Source organism: Heliangelus exortis, chromosome 12, assembly GCF_036169615.1.
Source record: "Heliangelus exortis chromosome 12, bHelExo1.hap1, whole genome shotgun sequence".
Classification (NCBI taxonomy): Eukaryota; Metazoa; Chordata; class Aves; order Apodiformes; family Trochilidae; genus Heliangelus; species Heliangelus exortis.
In genome coordinates, this window is record NC_092433.1 from 10226461 (window position 1) to 10238724 (window position 12264).

General features: G+C 47.2%; 1 protein-coding gene across 4 annotated transcripts in view; it reads left to right on the forward strand.

The window, feature by feature from the left end:
• MGLL (monoglyceride lipase) overlaps positions 1–9670 on the forward strand; it is a 99741-nt gene extending 90071 nt beyond the window's left edge. For 2 of the 4 annotated variants that reach the window (XM_071755975.1, XM_071755977.1), the window contains 3 exons: positions 4761–4976; positions 5906–6069; positions 6433–9670. In XM_071755975.1, the coding sequence (XP_071612076.1) occupies positions 4761–4976; positions 5906–6031 (342 nt within the window). In that variant the 3' untranslated portion in view covers positions 6032–6069; positions 6433–9670. Of the gene's footprint in view, positions 1–4760; positions 4977–5905 lie in introns of all 4 variants that reach the window. The other 2 variants (XM_071755974.1, XM_071755976.1) reach the window with 1 other exon arrangement.
• Positions 9671–12264: the final 2594 nt, after the last annotated feature.

The window sequence follows — 12264 nt, forward strand, 5'->3', positions numbered from 1 at the left end:
CTGGCATTTTTCCTGCTGTTCATGCAATGGTTATTATGTTAAGTAGAAATTAGTAAGTTGGCTTCCTCTGGGCTGGCAGCTCAACTGACATTAGAATTGAAGCTGAAAGTCTCAGGAGCAAACACAATGTCAGTGGCTGTGTGAGGGCAGTGCAATCAGCCTGGCATATCCCACCTTTTTGACTCACCCTTCTGGTGAACTGCAGAGCAGAGAGTCACCCAGGACAGCCTCCAGGCATTCAGCATTGTTTCTTGGCTCTGCCAAAAAGGCTTTAGGTTCAGACTTTTAGTTCAGTTATCTGTGAACAGAACATAACATTTCACTTGGTGGAAGACAGAAAGATCCAAGAAACTGAGAAAAGGAAGACAGAGTATGTTCTAGGAAACTGTCAGGATGAGCATGGAGCGAACTCATCTGCATCCAACTGATGCACCATATGACATGTTCTTAAGTACCATATGAGACTCCACAAAATATATACTTGGGAAGGCTGATTCCACTCAAGCTCCACTTAAATTTCTTAATTACATTCAGCTGCTGTAATTTGTTGCATATAATTCAGAGAAAAGGTTTAAATTAGAAAATTAATTCACTAAACTCACACAGAGGAAAGCTTTCACTTCTGCGTTTGTATTTGGAGGATAAAAGCAATCAGTGCCCTAAAGAAGGGGAGGAATTTGAGTGTTAACCCCTACCTGAAGAGTGAGTGTGGCTGGGATGTGTGGCTCTTTGCCTGCTCCTTCAGTGCTGTGTGCTGGGTGGCAATTGAGCTCTGTGCTGCAGCTGGCCCTCAAGGGCAGCAGTTTTAAATGCACCTCCAACAGCTGGATCCTCTGCGGGAAGACACCAGTGCTGCACTAAATAGCTTTACAGGAGAAAAGTGCTGATGTGGGGACATCCCAAATAATAATGTATTTAGAAAAGTATCAGTGAGCTTCCTTAATTTGGTGCACAATATTCACTGAGCATTTCCATGTAGGCTGCTAGGGTGATGTTGTGAATCACCACAGCAACCACTGGACATAGTTTATGATAAATGCTGTTCTGTTACCTTCCTACACAAATATTTGCTGCTGCTCCCTCTGCTCTGTCATGCTCTAATTCTCAAGAGCTTCCTTTGAGCATTCTTGCTTTGCCTCTGCCCTTTCCCTTTCTGTGGAGCAAGGGAAAGCCTTTCACAGTGGATTAAAACGTGGGTCTGCTTATAGTGGAGTATCTTCAAAATGAGATAAGAAACCCCTCCTTCCTGTGCTGCCCATACACCTGCAAGTGAAGACCCAGCTGACAATGCAGCTGTGGATTGCCACAGCTTTTCTTACCATCTTCAGGCACCAGGATTTGAGGCTCCAGGCCCTTACTGAACACAACACAGCATCTCAGCCCTCTGGCTGCTTCTAATGCACACTCCACCCTCCTTTTGGACTCAAGACACACAGCTTCAAAGCACACAATGTGCTGGAAACGTCCATTATTTAAATGTTAAACATATTCTTCTGCCAGACCAACTTTCTATTCTCTAGAAATATTTTTGGGACACCATCCAAGAATTTCCTGATGAGCCTGTGTTCCCAGCAGGCCACCCTCAGGGTGTAGGGACTGAGACACAGGATGGTTTGGAGATGTTTGTTTGATCTGCTTGCTATATCGAATGCAAGAGATACAAAAGAGAGCAAGAAGCAACCTTAAAAACCCAATTCTATTATTCCAAGGAGGAATTACATCACTGGGATGGGCACCCCTTTACTCCATTAATCTTTTTTAGTTGCCATTTAATTCAGCAGAATAGTCCCCTGACTTGCCTCATTTCTGCAGAGTCCACATAGGGTGAGGCTGTAATTGCCTTACAGTGAATTTACTGCTCTGCAAAATGCAAAGGGAAGATACAGACCACTGAGCAGAGAGACACAATGCAGCAGAAGCCCTAATGGCTGCTTCTGTCTTAGCATTACATAAAGAGAAACAAGAGCTGTTGTGGTGGCCTCTGCAGAGCCTTTGCTGGACCGTGGCTGGAAGTGGTCGCAGGCTCTCCCCAGGGTCACTGCCACTCCTTTGTCTCCACTGTCCCAGAGTTCAATGTGCCAACAGAAGCTCTGAGCTTGCAGGTTTTGCAGTTTATAGCTTGTAGAATATACAGCCCATTCTTCTCTGTCTCTCTGTCCTACCAAGCTGCTCTTTGCTCTCCTTCCATGCACTGAACATTGACAAGGATTCCTGTCCATTCGCTGGCAGCAGGATCCTTCCCTCCAGTCCTGATCCATCTGGGTTAAGAATGGGTGATTTTTTTTTCCATTCCTATCATCTATATAAAAATATTTGTTGGCTGCTCAGTGGCTAAAAAATCCGTGTTCTTTTAGAAAAGAATAGAAAGGAAGAAACTCATTAGGTCATTCTCTTAGCATTTCTGAGGCTGGGGAGAGGCCAACTCACATGAATTCATCAACACTGTTTTATTCCATGGGAAGGGAACTTCTGTCAGTCCATCCGCACACCCCTCCTGATTCCCCCTCCCAGCGAAGTCCCACATTTGTTGCCTTCAATTACAAACAAACAAACAAAAACCCCCCACCAAACTAAAAAATAAAAAGAAACCCCTCTCAAAACTGTGTATTTAAGCACAGGACCGTGACAGAGATGCAGACGAGTAACTCCCAGGTTAGGCTGAAGCCAGATGCTAAGTAGCCCGTGCAATGCGGTGGTTTTGCTCAAAATGTTGATGAAAAGTCAACACATTTGGCTGATAACAACAGGGTACACCCAGGTGTCAGTGGGAGAAGTAGAAACACCACACCAGGCCATAGGGAGTTGCAAGTCAAAGCTGCACTTTTTTCATGAGGACCTTCCCAAGAGGATGCTTCTTTTTAAACACAGGCAGCTTCTTGCTCTTTCACAGCACTTTGCAGCACACAGAAGACACAGCAGGCAGGGCAGTGAGAGGAGTGGAGGACATGGGTGGAGGTTTCTGCCCCAAAGAGGTGGTCAGGCACTGAGAGGGTCCTTGCAGCCCACATGCTGTTCAGCCTCTCTGCTTTGGAGGGCCTTTTGCATGTCTTTAGAGTGGATCCTTTTACCATAACTACAATTTTCGTCTTTGCAGTGGCCTCGTACAAACAGTATTTTCTAATCCCTCAGCATGCACAGGTACTTTTTTCTTTCAAGAGGAAATACTGTACATTAGATACTAATATTGGGAGCTGTGATGGACCTCTGTCTTTGTCTCTCATCTGCTGAAACCAAGGGTCCCTAAATGAGTGCTACAACAACTTAAATGTCTTTGATCCATCTCTAGCACAAGCTGGAGTCACTCTACAGTTCTCACCCCCTTGACCATCTGCAGCACTGTGGTCTGGGACTGAAGGGTGCCAGTGCCTGATAGTCCCAAATTCCCACCCACTCCTTCCTCTTGCTGCACTCAGAGACAGGAACCATGGGTTCAAGCAGCAGGAGATTGTGTGGACTGGAAGCAGGAAGGTGTTGGAAAAAGACCTGTGAGCACCAGCATTGCTCATTGCCAGCTCTGTTTCCAGTGCTTTGTGCCCCAGCACATTTGAGACAATAATAAGGCAAACTGGCTGCACACCCTCTGGCAAATTATTATCCCCCCAGCTGGGAAAGTCCACCACATAGTGTCCTTTTGCCACCCTGATAATCCCATCTCACAGGGAGATGAAGGCAGAATTCACCCCAAGGACTTTCTGGCTTCTTGGTGGGGACCAGACAGGCCATGCTGTCCTGCTACAGTGCACGTCTGTGCCTACACCTCATAGCTGCATGTCCCTGGGGTGGCCTGGTGGGTCACCTCACACCAGTGGTCCCCTCTTGGCAGCCTCATGCATAAGGCAGAGGGCTTCACATTTTTCCAAAGTGAGGGAGAGTTAGAACCCCACTGACTGCGAGGAGAGGAGGAGATGTGTTTTTGGCTAACCTATAAATAACCATAATTTCTATAAACATCTGCCAGGACTGGGAGAAACTGGAGGCTGTGCCAGAGACCAACCCATAATCAAAGCATTCTGGCAAATATTGAGGTGGCAGTGGCTGTGTAGGCTGTCTACACATACAGTATACAAATATTTACTGTAGATTTGCCTGCTGCAGGAGCTCCTTGTTCCTAGCAACTTTCTGCACCAACTCTTGTACATTTTAATCCTCATAGTCTGGTTGAAGTTGTTGACTTTTTTTTTTTTGCCTACCACCTAGTACCATCATTTGCTGCCTTGTCCATGCATCTCAGCATAAGGGTGCTTTGCAGTCAGATGTGTCAGTTGTCTGCAGGTGTAGGTCGTGGCCTCCATCCCCAGAAGGGGAAGGTGAAAAAGAACACCAGAGCCCTCAGCAGAGAAGATAAGGACCTAGCTTAAGGACATCAGCTCTCAAGTAACACAGTCTGAAGAACCCTCTGCAGGAGAGACTGTCACCTTTAAGTGACAGAAAGACACAGCAGAGCAGAAAAATGCAGGGAGGTGCCCCCATGGGAACAGTCTCTGTCCAGCACTGACAGTTTGCCTGCAGAGAGAGTGTTGCCTTGAATACTTTCTAGTGTTGTAAGAGAGAAGCACACAGCATGGGGTCAGCCAGGTTGTGTGAGCCATTCTGGGTAGCCACAAAGACCTTGACCTTGACTCTTGATGACAGGATGTCCTGACAGAGCAGGAAATGACCGGGCAGGCCAAGGGAAGAGACTCCTCAGCACCAGACTGATCTGCTTTGTCTTTTCTGCATGAAATATTGCTAACCTTAAATTACCTTTTTCTCTCTGCCAGATGGAGTCTTATACATCTGACCCCTTGGTCTACCACGGTGGCATGAAGGTCTCCTTTGTCATCCAGCTGATGAATGCCATTGCCAGAATTGAGAGAGCTCTGCCCAAGCTGACTTTGCCCATCCTGGTGCTCCACGGCTCTTCTGACAAGCTCTGTGATATCAGAGGGTCCTATTTACTGATGGACACAGTGCAGAGTCAGGACAAAACACTCAAGGTCATCTTGCTTTCTTTATTTTTAGGGTTCTGCCCCATCAGTGTTGGCCTGAATATGAGTGAGTGTTAGGGGGAGGGAGCCTATTGGACTCTGGAGGGAGAGCTGGAGGCAAAGCAGGGCTGATGCATTGGCAAAACTCTTCACCACAAGGCAGCCCTCCCAAGGGTGGCCTTTCACCACCTACTCTGGGCTGTGGGCAAGGGGTGGTGAGTGATCTAAAGACTTGACCCAGGGGTGGCTGTGCACCTAGAGGGCCTCTTGGATATGAAGCAGCTTATCACAGAAGTAGAGGGAGACTCATAAGCGAAGTACTGACCCCAAAAGCTCTTCTGAACAACATCAACTGTGTGAGCACCAACTTACCACATGCCCAGCATGTAAAGGTACAGGAGAGCTTTCCCAAAGCCCCCCACAACAAAAGCTACTTCACATCTGTTCATTTCAAGAGAACCACAGCTGATTAACCAATTGTTAGCACATGAATGAGCCTGAAAGAGAGACAGGGAGCTTTTGTCACTGGAAAAATAACTGGATAGTTGGGGCATAAAAGGAGAAAAATTGCAGAAGGCATGATGGGAACATCCCCCATTATCCTTTAAATTCCAAGGGCATGGTAAGTATTTCCTCCTTTTTATTGGGATAGGAAGCAAGAAATGCATGGGGTGGGGCCAGGCTTTATCTCCCTCAGGGGCATGGTGCTGGGGTAACACAGATGTTTAGCTGCAGTGCCAGTGCCTTCCTGCTTGCCAACAGCCAGCACCACCAATGACATCTTTTTGATATCATAACCTGACACATCTAGGAAAAAACCTGACCAAGTGTGGGCAGGATGTGTTAAGCCTACAAGTGTTGAGCTGAGGGACATGAAAGCTGATTTGTTCATATGGACTTCTTTTCTGAGCTAATCTCTGCTCTCTCCCTGGTTGCAGGTGTATGTGGAAGCCTATCATGCCCTCCACAAAGAGCTGCCTGAGGTCTCTACTGCTGTCTTCACAGAAATACTGACATGGATTGGCCAGAAGATCTCAGCACCTGGGGAGAGCAGCCAAACTTAAGAGCAATTGTTTTTTGCAGCTTGTACTGGGGTTTTCTGGTAATCGATGCTTCTCTTAATGGAAGTCTCTCCAGAAAAGATCTAACATAGAGGGACTCTTGGGATATTTTATCATGCACAGCTTAAGGGAGGGGGGAGGGGGGAAGAGGCACAGGGTGGGGCACTACTTGGTGATGTAAATGGCCATTGCCCTGATCTGGGGAAGAACTGATAACTGTGGGGGCAGTTGTCACAGCTCTCCAGGTTGGGTGATTTTACTGAAATGCCCCTCATCCACTAAACTTCCCCTATCACTTCCCCTTCTCTGCTTTTGCTGGGGTGACAGGGGTGTATTTATACTGCAATAATTTTTGGTATGTTAAAGAAGCCAGTATCTTCCACTTCATGGTTTTGATTCCACAGTCCCTTCCCTGGCCCCAACATTCAGTACCTTAAAAGCCCTGGGTCCTTGAGAGGAGAGCAGTATGGAGGTGCTGGGTATGAAGAAGAGGCTGAAAAATGGGAGCTGACATCTCCCTGAAGGTGAAAGGCTGGTTTTCAAGGTCAGAGCTCTTTGGATACTGCCTTCATAAGCAGGGCAGGGGAGAGTATGAAGAGAGTTTCCTGCATGTCCTCTGTGAGTTTGCACTTGGGGAAAGTGTGTTGAACAGCTCTTTAATTTTCACCATCAGAGCAGGATCCCAGAGGGAAGAGGAAGAACATGCAATCAAACCCACTCAGCACATTCAAAACCTATGCTTTTCCCAGTGCCAAACCCTATCTCCTCTGCAAGGTGAACTATGCTATAAATATTCTTGGGGGCTGCTTTTTTTTTTTTTTTCCTTTTTTTTTTCTTTTTTTTTTTTTCTTTCTCTTGGAATTAATCACTTATGCTACTGAAACAGCAAAGTTATAAGAGAATATATAGTAATATAATATATGATGTATATAGAGGTGGCTGGAAGCTGGGGAAGAGATGGGAAGAGAGTCTAAAGAAGGAGTTAATTGTTCCTCTCTTGGCAAGGAATAATGTTGTCCTACCAGGATCCAGTCCTCTCACCATAACTTTACAGTCATAATCTGTTGTTTTCCTTCATCAGTTGGAAAATATCCTGAAAATAATGCTGGAGAGAAGCAGAGCATCTGGTAGGTGGGGATTAGCAGTGGGTGTCCTCATGGTCCACTGGTTTAGCAGGAGGCCCACCTCATGAACAGAGATCTCATCCAAGCTCACCCCAATCTCCTCATAATCAGCACAAGCACCTCTGGGGCAGATCAGAGAGCAGAGGGGCTGGGCACATGCCTTTAAGCACCATGAGGATCTGAAGGCAGACTGTAGGATGGCATCATTCATCCAACATATATCTTGCTGCACTTGGGGCATCCAGGGGCTTTGGTGTACAAGCCACCATGCAGGAACTTGTGAACAGGTCCAGTGGTGCAGATGAGCCAAATCCTAGAGCTGCCTGAGTCCCTGGTAGCAGCAGAGCCAGAGGAAAGGCTTAAGACCCAGTTTATGGGGGCATTGTATGGATAGTTTGTCCAGGGTAATGGCCCCAGTTATAAATACACTTCTTGGCATTCACCAAAGGGAATGGCTTTAATCTGCACCTCTCTCTCCAGTTTTGCAAGAAGAAAACACCCGCAAATGTTGCACAGTGAGAGAGTGGGGCATCCCCCCAGTGACAAACCAGCCCCTTATTGCCTTCCCCAGAGGCAGTGGGAACCATCACTGCTCCTCGTGCCACTGCTCCCAGGGCTGGATCTCACCTACAGCAGTTGTGGAGGAGGTCACTCATCTCTCCTCTCCTCTTGCCCCAGTTCTGGCAAGATTCAGGAAAGGGACCTTTGTGCAATAACAGTCAGAATCAGGGCTTGGTCCCATCCAGTCCCAGCAGTGTGGATGGATGAAGGATGTGTGGATACAGATTACAGCCTTGTGGTGTCCCTAAGTGGCCCAAGTCAGGAAAGCTTTTGTGCAGTTGATCCAGGCACTTTCATATTTGTATTTTCTTGCCTCTCAGAGAGGGATGAGCTGTAGTTCTTCCAGCAACATCAGCTTTTGATTCACTGTTCAGGGCAATCAGCTGTTGCCATGATCCCCAGCTAAACCACTGGTGACCCTTACTTTGGGAAGGAGGTGATGCAGAGTTGCCCACTCTGCATCTCTCAGCAGCCTGGCTTGTTGTAACTTCCATTCCCCAAGCAAGATCCCTCCTTGCCAGATGTAGCTGGGGAGAGACAGCAAGAGGAGAAACACTACAGTGGTGATAAATCTCACCTGCTGCTTCAGCTGGAAGGGGAATCGTGTAGGTGTGATCCAGGCGTGACAGGCATTGCAGGGGTGGCAGCAGGATGATGATTTAAGGATGGGATTTTTGAAAGCACTTTTCCCGAGGAAGTCAGGAGGAGCAAATCAATGCCCACATTCTTTACATCCCTTCCCAAATTGACAAGCACTTTGGTAGGGAAGTGACCCTTCAGCAGAAAGGTCAGAGCCTCTCTGCTCCTTCCAGCCTGGCTTCAGGCAGAGGAAGGTCCATGGTCAGTGCCTTTGATGAAATGTGTCCTTTCACCCAAGAATTATCTGCAGCTCAGCAGAAAGAAAAAGAAACCAGTTACATTGATCTAGGGAAGGCTTGTCCCTCTGTCTAGCTCAGCAATGGCATGTGGCCTGGGGAAGCTGTGTTTGGAAATGAGATTACTAAACAAAAAAGTTGAAAAAACAATAAAAAAATTAATAATCCCCAAGCCTCTAGCACAGCAGGGGTTAATGCCCCCCCCTCAGCCAGTTTTCTTAAGAATTACCTTCTAGGGAAATGAACACAAGGAAACCTACCCAAAGAAAACCTTCCCCAAGTACTGGGCAGCCTTCCCCAAGAACACAGCTCCTGGTAGGCTGCTGAGCTGTGAGGAAGCAGCCCCTGTTTGCAAGTGGGGAGATGAGCCCAGAGGGAAGGAACCAGGAGCAAACCACCCTGGGTGAGCTGAGATGCTGTTTGCACCAGGTGCAGCTCAGCCCTCCCAGTTCAGCTCTCACTGCTGGTGCTGATCCCTCACCCTGCCCGTAAGCTACTTTATATTGACCCAGTTAGGTTTCACCATGTCCCAGAGGAATTCTTCCTTCACTGACCCGATTAGTAACGAGCAGAGCTGCTGCCAAGGGAAATGTAATTATGTTTTATTTCCAAAAGGCAGGTACCACTTGCAGGGAGCACAGACAGCCTTAGGAACGTCGCTGTGCAGAGCCGCACCGGAGACCGCTCTGCCTTTAGGGATGGGTGGCACTCCTGACTGAGCAATAGCAACGTGTAACTACTGTATATACCACCACCTGTAGCACTGAGAGACCATTCCCCACTGCCTAGCCCATCACATTTTCTATTTAGCCTGTTCTTTTTATACCACTCACCTTAGGCCACTGCCAGCACACACCCATGGAGATCACACTTAATTTTCCGAGTAATTTCTGAGCTTGTCTCTCTTGTTCCATTGTGTTCCAGTTCAATAAAATACATTTATAAATATATATATATACATATATAAAAACATATATACATACACATGTATTTTCAGTGGAAAAAAAAAACATATACAAGTTTAGGATTCTTAAAGGAATACAATGTATATTGCAACTAATAATAAAGTTATGTTTTCAGAACAGAGTGTGTCTGAAGGCATCATTGGTGACTGCCATCCATCCCGAGGGTGAGCAGAAAAAGGCGAAGATATTAAATTGTCATTTAGCTTCAGCCAAATGGTTTTGCTGATGGCATTTGCAAATGGTTTTGCCTTCTGGTTTTGCTGAACTGCCAGCATGGGTGGCATATGCTCCCCAGCCACTGTGCACCAGGGGTCCAGAGGCAGCCCAGTCTCATGGAGGGCTGAGATTCCCCTTTCTGGCTCCTGTGTGCATCCCATGCTGCCATTGCCCTGCACCAAAACACACCCTGGGAGGCACTTGCATGACTGGCACATCCCAGATGCCAAACAAATACTGACCTTCACATGCAAGAGAGATCTGTTACAGCAGCCAGCATGGCGAGCTCTTCAGTCAGCAGAGCAAGAGAAGTACTTTCCCCGTGTGTGCTTTCAGACCTGAAAGACTGTTGCTTAACTGCATGCATGATTGGAAAAGATCACATAAAATCAGGAAAAAAGAAAAGCCATCTCCAGGAAGGAGCTGTTACACCAGCACCTTGAACAGCTGAGACTGATGAAGTAGCACAGCAGAAAAAGCTTTCTGGACAACTCACCTGAAGCATTTTCAGCTTCTGAATGAGAGCCTTTGGAAAAGAGAAAGACATTGAACTTGCCACCAACAAACTTCTTTTAAAACTCCTGGTTAAAAATTCAGTTTAGATCCAGAGAGGAAGGGGGTGGAAGGAGTTCTAGAGAGCAGATTGCTGGCTCCTACTATGGAAGCAATCTTAATAAAATTCATAAAAATATTGGTGGTTCTGCTACACTTTGCCAAGAATGTGTTAGAATAAAACCTTCTGAGCAGAAGGGAGAGATATAATGTCATCTCAGCCTTGATATGAAAGATCAGCATTCATCTTCTAAAGCATATCTCAAGGAGCAGTAAATAAAGCATTTACTTGGCCTTCCCCCCAGAACAGGTCTCTGCACAGCCTTGCTCCCATGGTTCATCACTTCTGCAGCCTTTTACAAATGGTCCTGGGATGACCCTGAATTGCAAAGCAGTTGTAGGACAAAAGAATAAAGGAGGCATTTTATTCTTACTGTGGTTTTAATGATAACATGGTGTGACATACCAGCTCTGTTTCCTCCCTAGCAAAGCTGTATCAAATTACTTTGGATTGTTTTGAAATGACCATCCCCACCCTACCTGGAGCCCATGAACTGATGCATTTGGCCAGAGCACTCCCTTCACCTCCCTCTCTCCTAACCCACCACACCAAAGCAGCAGCCTTGGATTTTGCCATTCCAGCCAAAAAAAGAGTGGAGAGAGACCCACACGCAGAGATGCAGCCGGGAGGAGCAGATCTCACTCTTCAGTCATGTTCACTTTCCCCTCAAGCTTGCTCTGCTGGTAACAGGAGAAGAGACAGGAAAGCTCTTGCATTCATTTCTCAGAGCTTATTTTGGGAACCAAGCAGCCAGGCCCTAGGGATCACAGCAAGCTCTTTGCACAGTACTGATCCTCTTCCAGGGCTTTCTGTAGTCTCCTGAAATGCCCTTCAAACCTTGCCCTGAACTTGAAGCCCTATAAAAAGTTAACCATAGCTAAGAAAAGTGACAGGCAAGTGCATCCTTGCCCCCTTACCCAGGTGCTGATCAGAGGTCACAAAGCTGGGCTTTGGCACTGGGGACCATGGCTGCACCCAACTGTGGCTGCTGTCCCCTAACAGATCCTCTGCCACTCTGCAGCCCTTGGGTTGATTTTTGCCAACAACCCACCTCAGATTTCCAGTTTAAAACCACAGAAACCATTTGCAACTCTCTGCTCTTCTCCCTTCAGCACTTCTTCAAGGCTGAACCAGTGCCTGCATTCAGAACAGGCCCCCGAATGACAAATGGTTTGCCACTGTGGCCTCTATTAATAAATCTGTTATGTTTCATCTGTTTTAGCCTAGAAAGTTAAACAAAACCCTGCTCTGCCAGCATACCCACCCCCTGTGAGCAGAGAACCAAGCTAAGCCTCATCTCCCATCACCTAGCTGGGTTCCCTCATCCCTGGGAGCTGGGCATGGACACAATCCAGCTCCCCAGGCTGTGACAGCCTTCAGCAGGCTGCCCCCAGCCAGAGAGAGGAACTCGGTGTCACCCTGAGCAGACGAGTCTGTCAGCACACACCGACTGCAAGCTGTTACGTGGGAAGGTGCCATCTCCACAGTTTGACCATGACTGTACCAACATAAAAGCTCAAGCCTCTTAAAGAGGCCCATGGTTTACTCCAGGATCTTACAGCACAACAATACTGCTTGTTCTACCTCAAAAATCTGGGAAGCAAATGCTTGAACTTCTCCAAGCCCAGTTCCTCCCTTCCACACCATTACCCACTGGGACGCAATCAGCTTTCCCGCCAAAAAGCACGCGCTCCTGCGTGTCGCCTCAGGGCCTGGATCCTCATCCCCTCAATGCCAGTCACGTTCTGAAGTCAACAGGGCTGGACACAGGCACCAAAACTGCTGCAGACACCCAGACATACAAGAAGGCAAAACAGAAAGTAAGTATTTGTGTCCTCAGAGAGGAAGGGCTGCCCTGGTGCTTCAGTGGACTTTGAGGCTT